This window comes from Acyrthosiphon pisum, chromosome A1 (assembly GCF_005508785.2).
Source record: "Acyrthosiphon pisum isolate AL4f chromosome A1, pea_aphid_22Mar2018_4r6ur, whole genome shotgun sequence".
NCBI classification, from domain to species: domain Eukaryota; kingdom Metazoa; phylum Arthropoda; class Insecta; order Hemiptera; family Aphididae; genus Acyrthosiphon; species Acyrthosiphon pisum.
The window spans coordinates 78,384,779-78,398,341 of NC_042494.1; the positions used below are offsets into that span (position 1 = coordinate 78,384,779).

General features: G+C 27.7%; 1 protein-coding gene across 2 annotated transcripts; it reads left to right on the forward strand.

Annotated features, from left to right (window-relative positions):
• The first annotated feature begins 1,392 nt into the window (after positions 1 to 1,392).
• LOC100165569 (DNA-directed RNA polymerase, mitochondrial) lies at positions 1,393 to 12,916 on the forward strand. Of its 2 annotated transcripts, XM_001946842.5 has the most exons (23): positions 1,393 to 1,937; positions 2,006 to 2,083; positions 2,625 to 2,991; positions 3,063 to 3,195; positions 3,287 to 3,421; positions 3,552 to 3,713; positions 3,780 to 3,944; positions 4,013 to 4,162; positions 5,091 to 5,356; positions 5,416 to 5,581; positions 6,269 to 6,390; positions 6,458 to 6,673; positions 7,137 to 7,257; positions 7,338 to 7,559; positions 7,620 to 7,781; positions 10,562 to 10,675; positions 10,764 to 11,009; positions 11,075 to 11,234; positions 11,310 to 11,416; positions 12,044 to 12,219; positions 12,363 to 12,534; positions 12,603 to 12,694; positions 12,760 to 12,916. In XM_001946842.5, exons 1-23 carry the CDS (start codon positions 1,829 to 1,831, stop codon positions 12,866 to 12,868), a joined length of 3,750 nt encoding a protein of 1,249 aa, XP_001946877.1. In that variant the 5' UTR covers positions 1,393 to 1,828; the 3' UTR covers positions 12,869 to 12,916. The 2 variants fall into 2 exon arrangements, with proteins under 2 accessions (XP_001946877.1, XP_029343439.1); XM_029487579.1 differs by lacking the exon at positions 2,006 to 2,083 and having other exon boundaries at positions 12,760 to 12,868.
• Positions 12,917 to 13,563: the final 647 nt, after the last annotated feature.

Below are 13,563 nucleotides of genomic sequence, written 5' to 3' on the forward strand. Positions count from 1 at the left end.
GAATTTCAAACGCCCATAAGACTTTCTTGTAGACTTTTTTTTTTTTTTTGATAAAGGTAGACAATATTATGTGGAATCTTGTAATACATTTTCAAATCTTAGATTTAAAAAGAAAAATTTTTTTGAATTCTTAACTCAAAATAATTTGCTAATTTTCGTGATTTTTACATATTTTGTCAATTTTTGAACTTTAAATGCTAATAAAAAAAATCTGTGACTAAGGATTTTTAATATTTTTCAAATGTCATTGTAACAATATAGTAGGAGCCATGTATTCAATTTTCAAGTATTTTTACTCGACGAATAAAGTTTTATCGACATTTATAGAAAAAAAAACTAATAAAACTGGAAACTGAAAATGTCCCTAAACAGTTCAAAACAAATCAAAATATTTTGAAAATTTTACTATGTATAGAAAATGGAAATATAAACAACCAGTGAAATATTCATGTATCTACGTTTATTTGTTTCAAAGTTACATAATCAAAAACCAAAATCGATTTTCTCGAAAACAGCTTTTGCGTAAAAATTCCCGTTTTTCCTTAATTTTTCTTTTGTTTTTCACGGCGCTTTTGAAAACTATTGGAAATTTCAAATTTTGACCTTCCGAATGCACTAACTAGTTTCACTTTCCCATCAAATAAGATACTGTTGAAGAAAATCAAAGCAGTTTTACTGCCCCAAACCCTGATGACAGACACAAAAATAAAAAAACACACATCATTGTAAAATCAACACATTTATCGTTCCACTCAGAATCTAAAAAAATAATAATATTAAATAATAATCAAAAATTTCATATGCCTATAAATAGCTCATCATAAATCAAATATATTTTGCAAATTGTATGGTGTACAGAAAATGCTTGTATAAACACTCCATGAACATTTCATGTGTCTACAGTAAATTCTTTTAGAATTGAAACCAAAAATCAAAAATGATTTTGCGGAAAATTCCCATTATTTTAAATTTTCTTTTTGTTTTTCTCGACTTCTTTTAAACTACTGGGTATTTATTTTTCCTTCCGAATGCACCAACTAAATTCACTTTTCCACCAGAAAAGATACTGAAGTTAAAAATCCAACACATTGTTTCAACTACTTATCGTGCACGTTGCATCACACACCCAAAAAAAATTTTTAAAAAAAAACTCAATGTAAAATCAATAGATCATAATCTAAAATAATAATAGGTACGTTTGATGTAAAAAATTAAATTAATTATTTTGAAAACGTCATTGTTTATTGGTATGTTATACATGAAAGTTTCATTATCCTACAAATATTATTATGTAATGACAATAAATTAATATTTAACTAAAACATTTTGTTTGATTATAGATTTGATTGAATTTTATGGGTGGGGGGGGGGGGGGTAAAGTCTTTCTTTACAAAATAAGAAGTAGGGTTTTGAAAAATGTATAATAAATTTGGGGGCTAAGCTCCTCCCAAGCACCCCCACTCACCCAATATAAGCCTATGATTTCAACAACCATTTACTTGGAAATTATTAGTGAAGTTCGATTCATACCACAGACAAGTTCAACCATAGAATTCTATGGTTCAACCGTAGCCTATAGATATCAGCCCATAGATATCAACCGTGATCTTAACCTCAGTTTGTTATCAGATGAAAACACATGCTGAATCTAATTTTTTAAATAAAACTATTTGTTTGTTTTCGATTTTTACAATTATTACTATTTTCTACCAGTTTTCTCGTTGGATTTTTTACAACAATATAAAATCTTATTTTGAATATAATTACTAATTATTCAATTACTTATATGCTTAGGAATGTAATATAATTATATCGTTTTTTAAGAATCATGTATAGGTTATTTAGGTTTCAGTCTCAAATAAAAAATGGATTTCCTCAAATAGTTTTAATTGACAAGCCCCATTTACTGAAAACAGCAAATTTTTCTAATATTCCAGGTAAGATGAATGTTATAAATACGTTACTATAATTATTGTGTTAATGCTTTGATTTTTCTACTATATAGAAAGTATTCAAACTAAAATTTTGATAAAGACCAAACAATTCAAAAGAAATGCCAAACGATTTTCAGAAGTAGTACAAGGTTAATATTTATAATAATTTATTCATTGAAATGTCCTAAATAATTTTGTCTTAACTTATAATTTGTAATACCTATATTTTTGAGGTTGGTTTGAACATAATTCCATACCAAACTATACTAAAAATAATATTTGCTTAGGTACATACAAATTGTATTTTAGCCTATCTTTAGTGTTTAATTATTTTTATTTGATTCTAAGTTTCTTTATTGTCACTGTAAATTTAACAATAATAGTAACTTTAATTTACATTACATTTTTTCTATTTTCATAAGAACAAATTATTAATCAATTAACATTAATTTCCTGAGTTATTTAAAAGAAAATAATCTTTAGAACCTATTTTTAAACAATACATTTCATTTACATACCTCTGTCATGCCTTCTATATTCCTGGAAAATAGGTACGCAGCTTATGTTTATTGCTAACATACTAAAAATAGTTATTTTATAATTGCTATTTAATTTAAAATGTATTACTATCATAATTGTTTTTGTATTTTTAAATAGTATAATATATTTTATTATATTTTTTGTTTTAAGTTACCAATAGTGTTACCAGTCAATCTAAAGTAAAAGTAAAACATTTAAAACCTAACCAAGTGCAAAAAATGGTTGCTTGTAAAAAACCATTGGCAATGTTTCCTAAAACGGAAAAATCAAATGATTGTTCTAATAAACTTTCCATAAGAACTATATCTAATATAAAAAAAAATAGCCTTAAAGAAGCGCTATTAGATGATATAGATGAAATGAATGAAGATCAAATCAGTTTGCTTAAAGATACTGAATTTTTACAAACAATAACAATGACAGAGAATGACATCGAAAATAAATATGCTCCTGGCCATTTAAAAGGAGAACAAGACATTTACAATAGTATTGAACTACCAAAAAGCAAAGACAAATTGTAAGAAACCTTCATTATTATTTTAATTTCATTTATTCTATATCAGTAATGATTATTTTTACATTTTAAAGATCAAAAAGAGAGCGTAATCGAAATATTGCTGTAAAAAATAAACTTGAGCTAAAAGAAGCTGTTAAGCAACTGAATATTAAAGGCCGTGAAAAAAGTCTCAATCAAACACTTTTGGCATATATAGATTTATGTGTAAATTAAATATATATTTTATAATAAATATGAAAAGAAAAAATATTAAATATATTATTTCTTATTTTCTTAATTTGTTTAATTGTTTTAGGTGTGTTGTGGATTTCTTAATAGAGGATTGGCAGCTTTAAATCATTATTGTTACAAGAGTGTTTCAAATAAAGTGTCTCTAAAAATAACTGATATTCGGATTTTTACATGTTTAATGCATGGTTTTGCAAGCAAGGTAAATATTATGGTATACATTCATAAATATACATTAAGATGAATACATACTATGATAATATGTGCTTCAGGTTATTAATAAAGTAATGAACTGTTTAAATCAAAAAATTATTTCCAAATAATATTTTCAGGGAAACTATGAAAAATTGAAGGAAATTTGGTCATTATTAGAACTATCACAAACAAAACCAAATATTCAAGCATATGCAGCTGCGTTTGAATGTTTGGTTAATAAAAAAGAACCATGTTCATCTGATATATTACGAGGATTATATAATCAGTTTTTATCTGATGTAAGGCATCACAAATGTAAACATTTAAATAATATATTTTATGAATTAATTTTTTTTCTGTTTCAGGGGTTTACGTTAAATAATTTATTTGAAAATTGTATTTATATCGGAAATCAACGAGAACAAGTATTAAAAGCTGTACAATTATTAGATCCTTCATTTGAACCACATCTCAGTATTGAAAATATTTACTATTCTTGCCCTCTTTTAGATCATTTAAATTCACAAAAAGTAAAAATATAACAAATGAATTTTGGTTGGAAGTCATGTTTGTATAATATGTATGATTTGATCTTTAGTCAACGTTTAAATGCCCTGCTGAAGGCCTTTTCGACGAAAAGAATATTCTCGAATGTGCTCGGAAACAACTAGAATCAGAAATGTCTACTATTGTAAAAGTACAGTCAGTTGACAATAATTCCACACCATCTCAAAAAGTTTTAGATTATGTAAGGATTCAAATAGATTATCTATATATTATCTACATGTTCTGTTTGTCTGTTCATTCTTAAACATTTGTGTAATTTTTCCTTTTAATTATTTTTCAATGCGAAAAATCTAATTAGGTTCGTCCCATATTTAATATAAATAAATAAATAAAATCAAAATGCAATTTTATTATAAATAATAACTTAAAATATTCAAGAAATTTAAAAAAGGTATATATCTATTTAATCACACACTGTTTATTTTGTACTACTTTCTAATTTGTTTATTTTAACTATTTTCATTGTACCTCAAATATACTAGATTATTGTAATAGTACCCCTACAATATAATTTTATCATGTTAAGGAATTAAAGTAAGGGGCAACCTATATTTACTCCATGAACCGTACCATTACACCGCCATTTGATTTTGTTTGATAACAGTACAGGTTATATGCAATAACCTTGTATATTTAAGCCATGGTGAAAACAGTGGTACAGTTAAGATTTAGTACTCTACTTAATTTTTGAAATCATAGCAAATTCTCTTTTCTCTTTCTCTTCACCATTATTTACCAATTACCATATTATATGCAATTTCATTCTACTCTAATTTTATACTTAAAATACGAAAATATGATATCTGTCAATTATTTTTCCTTCAAAATACCTGGAATTAAAATAAAAACAGAAAATAGTGGTGTGGTATCAGTAGATAAGTTCTAAAATCAAATATTTGTTTGGATGATTTTATTTTATGGCTTGTGTAAAATAGGGATGCATAATTTATTTTTAATTTATAAATCCACCTTGTAAAATTTTAATTAAACTATATTTTATAAGAGATTGAATTATTTCAAATAATTTATCATTGCCAACAGCTTGAACCCTTTTCAAATTGTATACACCTATGTATTAAATATGTATTTTTAATAAAATATGTTTATAGAGAAATAAATTAGAAGATTTACAAGAAAAATGGAAAGAAACTATAAGGAATGCTATTGCGCGTGAATTAGAAAGTATACGTGCTCAGCATAACTGTTTAAAATCTTATCGGAATGTAAATATATATCCTTATTTAAGAGTTTTAAACACAGAACAATATGTTGATATAATTATACAAGAAGTTCGGAAGCTAGCTGAAGGGTCTGAAACATTTAGCCCGACAGTAAATTTACTATATCGAAATTTGGCTAATCAAGTTAGATTAAGGTACTATATTTTTATAAAGTAAATATGTATACCTTAATCATGTTTTATTTACAATTTAGGTACCAAATTAAATACAAAAAGAATACAAAAATTTTAGAAAAGATGAAAGCAGTTTATACCGATTATTGTTCATGGTATATCAATAGTCAAAATTATGATAGTCAAAATACGAGACAACAATGGCAACAATTAGTACACAAATACAAAGGAATAGGAGCAGATATTGTAAGTTTTGCTTATTTTGGATTTTTGTTTATAAACAAGATGTATCTTAAAAAATATAGACAATTATGTTTTAGTGTCTAACAGTAAACTCACTTGTATTATTTTTAATTATATAAAAGCTAAGATAATAGACATATTCAGAAATATTGAACATCAACAGGTAAGTTAACCTTATAAAATGTTTTTGATTCCACTACAGTGTGTCGAGAGACGGCAAGTTGGTGGCAATCAAAATATGTGGTACTCATGTACTTACTGTAAGAAGTCAGTGCTTAACGGAAAAAATTGAACATTGGAAAGTCTTCTAGATTTTGATGGGGGTTCCTCTCTCTCGGCAAGCAGAGTAAATAGGTAGTGAATTTTTAGGTTCTTGAAAGTTTAAAATATGCTCATTTTCTCTAATAAAAATCTTAATATTCTATTTAACCTGGTAAAATATGTATTCATATTATGTATTTTTATATATTGAGTCATTATTGTTCCGAAAAACAAACTATATACTAAGGGTACCGTGGCCAGTGGTCATAAAAATGTAGAAATCATTGTAAAATCAAAACATGAATTGCTCCACTCTAAATCTAAAAATAAATAAATTAACACAACGGTTTAGGACAAATAGAATAAACCATTTCTAATTCATTATTAATACTAATATAGTTTATAACATTTGATTACTTTTGTTACTAGGAACAAGATGACAAACAATGGCCTTCTACTGTACTAAACAGCGTTGGGAAATTTTTATACAATATTATTATTAAAGATATAAAAATTGATGTTAATATCATGAAAGACCATATAGAAGAGGAGTAAATAAAAATTTTTTATTGAAATTTTAATCTTTAATCGCCTTAAATGAATTAATTTAATTTCTAGGCATTTATTGCCAGCATTTTATACAGTTTTTCGTGGACAATGTCAGCATGTGAAACAAGAAATCAAACCACATCCTGTATTGTCAAAACTTTATCAGTTATCTGAACCTAATGATTTAATATTTGATGTTACTATGATCCCTATGTTGAGTCCACCAGTTCCTTGGACTTCAATCAATTCTGGAGGGTATATTGCTGCTAAAGCAGATCTAATTAGGTAATATAGTTTATTAAATTGAGTAATACAATTCTGATTTATTTCGTTGTAAATTAATTATCTATAAACATAAATATACCTATTATGCAGTTATTTAACTTTATATAATATAATAACAATAGAAATATTTTAAATTTAGTTATAGTACCTATGTATATATCATGTAAATTAAGGAACTAAACCAGATTAGTTCATAATTTCAAAAAAGGTTTTTTTTAAACAGTACAATTTTAATATTTCTAACATTTCTAATATTATTAATTAAGTTTTGTTTGTAACTTATCTTATACAAGGTGCTTCATAGAATAAATGTATAATGTAACTAGTAAAGTAGTAATTAGTAGTCATTTAAATAACAAATTACTGTAAATTATTTGAGACCCACAAATTAAGGAACTTTCACAGTTTAGAATCATAATTTTTATGTATAAATGTGTAATACAGTATTTAAATTATTGTTTAGGTTACCACAACAAGCTATTTTACAATGGCATAGACTTGAGCAAACACCAAAACAGGAACTTTATCCAGCCTTAGATGCACTGAATCAGTTGGCCTCTATACCCTGGAATATAAATAAACCTGTAATATCTTTATAAATAGACAACAATTATATAACACAACTACACAATATATAATAATAATTTATTAATTATTTTATTAGGTTTTGGATGTAGTTCTTCAAGTATTTCGTTCAGGTGGTTCTTCAAAATTAGATATTCCAAAGCCTGTATCTGCCTTCCCATCTCCACAACCAATATTACAGAGTATGAGTAAAGATGAACGTTCTAGGTTATATAAAGAACGTGCCATATTAAAAAGACAGAAAGCTGAAATGTTTAGTTTGTGGTGTGATGCTTTATATCGACTGTCATTAGCTAATCACGTAAATATTTATAGTTAATTTTTTTAATTTATTTAATAATAATTAAGAAAACAATTTCAGTTTTGCGGTAAAACATTTTGGTTGCCTCATAATATGGATTTTCGAGGTCGAGTATATCCATGTCCTCCTCACTTAAACCATCTTGGCTCAGATATGGCCAGATCACTGTTGTGTTTTGCTAAAGGAGAACCACTTGGGTCTAATGGTCTAAACTGGTTGAAAGTAAGTTTTTAAAATTCATTAATTAACAGTGTTTCTGTTTGAAAGGAACAGATTTCTGGAATGAGTTCCTTTTTATAAAAAGAACAAAGAATAAAATTGTTCGTTATAATTTATACAGATATGTAAATAATTGAAATCAAAATATATATTTTTCTTAGTACATACAATATGTATTGCTAATAATCCAGTATCGACGTCAATCTGTTAAAATTTATAGTCACTATTTTAATATTTTTTATATTATTTAGAAATTGTTATACCAACGGAAAATAGTATGAACATCGGACAGTAAAATAGTTTATGATGCGGGTTGGGACTTGGGAGCAGAGCCAGTTTAATGTAATAAGTGGTCCTGGGCTATCCCAGTTTTGGGGGCCTTCATTTCACAAAATAAAATTATAAACATACCTATTTTATTATTGATATTTAGTAGTAGATATTTACAAGAAAACATTGTTACTCAGAGAGTAAGTTTACAATGTTTAAGTTACATAATTAATTTATTATTAAACAACAAACATTTTTGAAGTGTTAAAACATAAAATACAAGGTAATTATACAAAAATTCTTCTTCTTCTTCTTTTTCTGGCATGACTACTCTCTAAGAGTTTTTCCCGCCATTACTACACTTTGCCACCCATCTTTATCTTGGACTGCCTCTCTCCAATCCTCAACTTCAAGAGTTTTTAGATCTTCTTCCACCACGTCAATCCATATTTTCCTAGGTCTTCCTCTGGGTCTTTTTCATTGTGGTCTCCACTCCAATGCTACTCTAACTGCTTCATTCTCTCCTCTTTTCATTATGTGGCCTACCCATTATATCCTTTGGCCCTTAATGAAGGTTACTGGTGCTAGTTCCAACATATCGTACAGCTCTTTGTTATATATCCTCCGCCAGTTTCATCGATGAAAAGTCCACATATTTTCCTCAATACCATATTCTTGAAAGTCCTCCGGTTTCTCTCTGTTTGTTTAGTCGTCGTCCAAGCTTTGCAATCATACATGAGAGTTGGTCTTATAATAGCTACATACAATATCACTTTTGTTTTCCTAGATAGAATTTTGGATGTAAAGAATTTTGTCAGTGAGTAGACTGCTTTTTGGGCTTTATTTATCCGAATACTTATTATTTTGACCAGTCATTCTTTGTGCTTAACGTCGCTACCAAATATTTAAAAATCACTAACTTTTTCATAGTTTTAATCCTCCATCTCATTGGGGTCCTTCCCACTCTCAATGAGTTCCATTATCTTTTTGTTTTCTCAGTATTTATTTCAAGACCTATTTTCTTCGCTGCTTCTTCCAACACTCTGGCCTTGTTAGCTATGTCTGTAAGCAAATCACCTATTATGTCTAAATGCCAAATGGTCAACGAAACCCATATTAGCTCACACAATCTGTAGATTACTACGTGCAGCTTCTCACCTCCATATTTTATGAGTTCTGCTGGAATATTATCGGTACCCGGTGCTTTCCAATTTTTCAGGCCAAATATTGCAATTTTCACTTCTTCTAAACTAACATCCTCTATGTGTGGCTACGCTCTTTCATATTCAGTAAGTACTACTGGCTAAGCTGGCATCATACCATTTAGTCATTTTTCAAAATATCCTTTCCGTCTCTCAGCTCTTGACCCTGACTCCATTAACATTTGTCCGTCTTTGTCTCTGATTGCATTCCATATTGCATTAAATTGCTTAAATTGTTTAATGACTAAAAAAGTTTTTACTTCTTCCTTATGCATGGTCATTCTCTGCAGTCTGTAGTATATTGCTAAAATATACTTTTTTTTCCTTTGAAGAGTACATTTGCAGATTTTTCGGTCCTGTATAAAAACTTCTTTAGTCATTTGAGTGTTGTTTATAACAAAGCCTTACGACGCTTATCTACAGAAATTCTGTAAACATCATTACACCAAGTGTTTCTTGACCTTTTTAGCTAACCAATACTTTTGGCCGCTGCTTTTTTAACAGCATTGCTCACAAAATTGGTCACTTTTTCCCAACGCAATCCCACGTTCATCACTTGTACATTATTTTCTTTAAGATTCCTCGTGACTTCATTCCCATACCCTTTCCTCATATTTTCATCTTTAAGAATCTCAAAATTGATTTTAGTCGTCTTGACTTGATTTAATTTCGCTTGATTTTTTTACTTAGATCTGAGCTTGGCAATCACTAAGTAGTGGTCCGTGTCACAATTGGCACCTCTATGGCTTCTTACATCGTAAATGGTACTACGGTATCTAGCCTGTATAAGAACATGGTCCATTTGGTTCAGGATTTTGCCATCTGGTGACCTCCACGTGGCTTTGTGAATATTCTTGTGTGAAAACGTAGTACTACTAACAGTCAACCCATTTAGTGTTGCAAATGATATCATTCGCTGGCCATTGTGATTGCTAATTTTTTTTTGTTTTATTAAAAATTGTCTGAGCTCTAGACTATATTCCTCTTAGATACCTCCGTCTTAGATACCACCCCTTTATTCCGGCTCTGCTTGGAAGTACTATTTGTAAATATTAATTATAACTGGTAATTCAATATGCTAATTTGTTAAATTATGAAAAAAAATATTGAATACATACTCTAAAAGAACTTTAAAGAATTTGCATAAATTATTTTTACCTATATTTTGTTCTATTTGAACTGAAAAAGGAACTTGTTCATTTTATAAAGGAACGGCAAAGGAACAGAACCAATTCCTTTCTATAAGGAACATACCAAACACTGTTAATTTATAACTATTAAATTCTAAAAAGATTCACTATATTTTTGTAGATACATTGCGTTAATTTAACCGGACTGAAAAAAAGAAATTCTGTTAAAGAAAGACTTCAATATGCAGAAGAGATACTTCCAGATATATTAAATTCTGCCCATAACCCTTTAGGAGTATGTAATATGGAAATCATTTTTTAATTAAAAAATTAAAAATTGTTTGCTTTATAATTATTTTTATTACTTTTATTGATTTATTTAGGGAAATATGTGGTGGGCCGAATCTGAGAATCCTTGGCAAACTTTAGCGTGTTGTATTGAGATATCCCATGCTCTACAATTAGAAAATCCAGAAAACTTTATTTCTCATTTCCCTGTTCATCAGGATGGATCATGTAACGGCTTGCAACACTATGCTGCATTAGGTAAAGATTTTGCAGGAGCAGTGAGTGTCAACTTAACTCCTTCTGATATACCACAAGATGTGTATAGTTGTGTTGCAGCTATGGTAAAAACATTGACATTGAATATAAAATAAATAATAAATTAGATTATATTATTTTATTTTATTAGGTTGAAAGAGAACGTTCAAAAGACGCTGCAAATGATGTTGTAATAGCAAAATATTTAGATGGATTTGTTAGACGTAAAGTAATTAAACAGACTGTAATGACAACAGTTTATGGTGTAACTAGATTTGGTGCTCGTTTACAAATTGCTAAACAATTGAAAGGTATTTTCTCAGATATATATATTTTTTTTTTTTTTAATGCTATAATGTATTTAATTTTTGAATATTTTTTGTAAGATATTGATTCATTTCCCAAAGATAAAGTTTGGTCGGCTTCCACTTATTTAGTGTCAAAAACATTTGAAAGCTTAAGAGAAATGTTCACTTCTACAAAAGAGATACAAGTAAAGTTGAATTATCATAAATACTTGTGATTTTAATTTAGTGTTTGCACAGAAAAGTTCAGCCCATTAGAACCCTAGCTGCTTTTCTGTGTCTAACCCACTCAGTTCTTTTTTAAACCCATAGTAAAGCCGTGCTACTTAAAAAAAAACCATACATATATAATATAAATATAAGAAATCATTTTCATTATAAGGTAAATATCATAAACTAAGATAGTATGGACTGGCAATGGTGTTATTATCTGCGGTCAAGTTATTAAACGTTATTTCTGTAGTAATATATCCATTAACTGTTTTAAATGTGTTGCCATTTTTATAGATCTAAATTATTAGGGTGTCGTCTTCAAAAAAGGTAAGGCACTGCCCTAAAGTACCAACTAGGTTCACTTTCTTCAAAAACGATGCTGAAGTTGAAAATTGAAGCATTTTTTCTACAATAACAATTATTTACAGTCCTTCAGACCCAAAAAAAAATGGTACACATTTTAAAATCAATACGTTTATCGGGAGCACTCAGAACCTAAAATTATCTAAATATATTCGGTTATTATTTATGCGTTCAAGTATTTTATGATTTAAATTTACAATATCTAATTTTTTAATTTAAACTGATATACATTATTTTAGGATTGGTTTACAGAATGTGCCCGTGTAATATCACAATCATGTGGTCAAAGTGTAGAATGGATAACACCATTAGGATTACCAGTAGTCCAACCATACAATCGTAGAAATAAATGCTACGATTACAGCAAGAAATCTAGTGTTAAAATGGGAGAACATTTTATATTGGATATGTATGAGTTAGTATCTTATTGAACAATCTTAACAATTATTGTATAGATTACAATGTCACTAACACTTATGTTTTATTAAAAATTAATTTTACTCATCTTTGAACTAAGGTTTAAAAAATATATATTTAATAGTTATGTATAATTTGTAGTCGGCCAAATGTGATGAAACAAAAAAATGCCTTTCCCCCAAACTTTATCCACTCGTTGGATTCTAGTCATATGATGTTAACATCTCTTCACTGTGAACGAGCAGGGATCACATATGTATCAGTGCATGACTGTTTCTGGACACATCCTAATTCTGTTGAGATTATGGGAAAAGTAAAGATACAAACAAACATATACCTACTTTTAGTGAAAATGTTATTTATGTATAATAATATTTTTAGATTTGTAGAGAACAATTTGTAGCACTACACAATGAACCAATTCTAGAAAATTTATCTAATTTTATGATTAATAAATATGAACTTTCTAATTAGTAAGTATAATAAAAAGTTAGAATAAAATTGAATTAATATTATTTATTACATTATTTGTTTCCAGCGATATTACGAATGATACTCAAGATATGTTAAACGTTTTTCAACAGTTACCTAAAAAAGGAGATTTTAAACTTAATAATGTTCTAGACTCTGTATATTTTTTTAGTTGAAACGTTTTAGTTTTATGTGATATGTGTTTCTATTTATTTTGTTTTCTAGTCTATAAAATATATTTATATTTTTTCAAAAGATATGAGTTTATTATTTTTTATAGTACCTATTAACTTGATTTCTCATGTAGCGATTTTCTTATTTTGTTTTAATTCAAAAACAAATGACTGTAGATACATGCAAATTTAACTAAATGTTTATATTTTAATTTTTTATACACCATACAATTATGAAAATATGTTGGCTCTTTTTAAGCTGTTTATGGACATTTTCAGTTTTCAATTTTACTTTCTTGATTTTTTTTTTCTACAATTGTCAATGAAATTTTATTCGTTAGGTAAAAAAAGCTTGAAAATTTAATGCAAGGATTCTATTACATTGTTACAATGGTAGTTGAAAAATATTAAAAATACAGTCACAATTTTTTTTTTAATAGTTCGAGTTTTGACAAATAGTATCATAATTTAAATCTTTATTTAAAATTTAATAATTATTTTGTAGTTAAAATTTATAAAATGTTCAACTTTTATAGCTAAGGGTTGAACATTTAAAATAAAGCTCTACGTAAATAGGGTATATACTTATATATAAATTACTGTATTGTATTGCAATGGCGCCCATTATGGAATCCAAGGAGGTGACACATGTCACCCTATAGACAAATGTGAAATAATTATAATTTTTGTAATTGTAA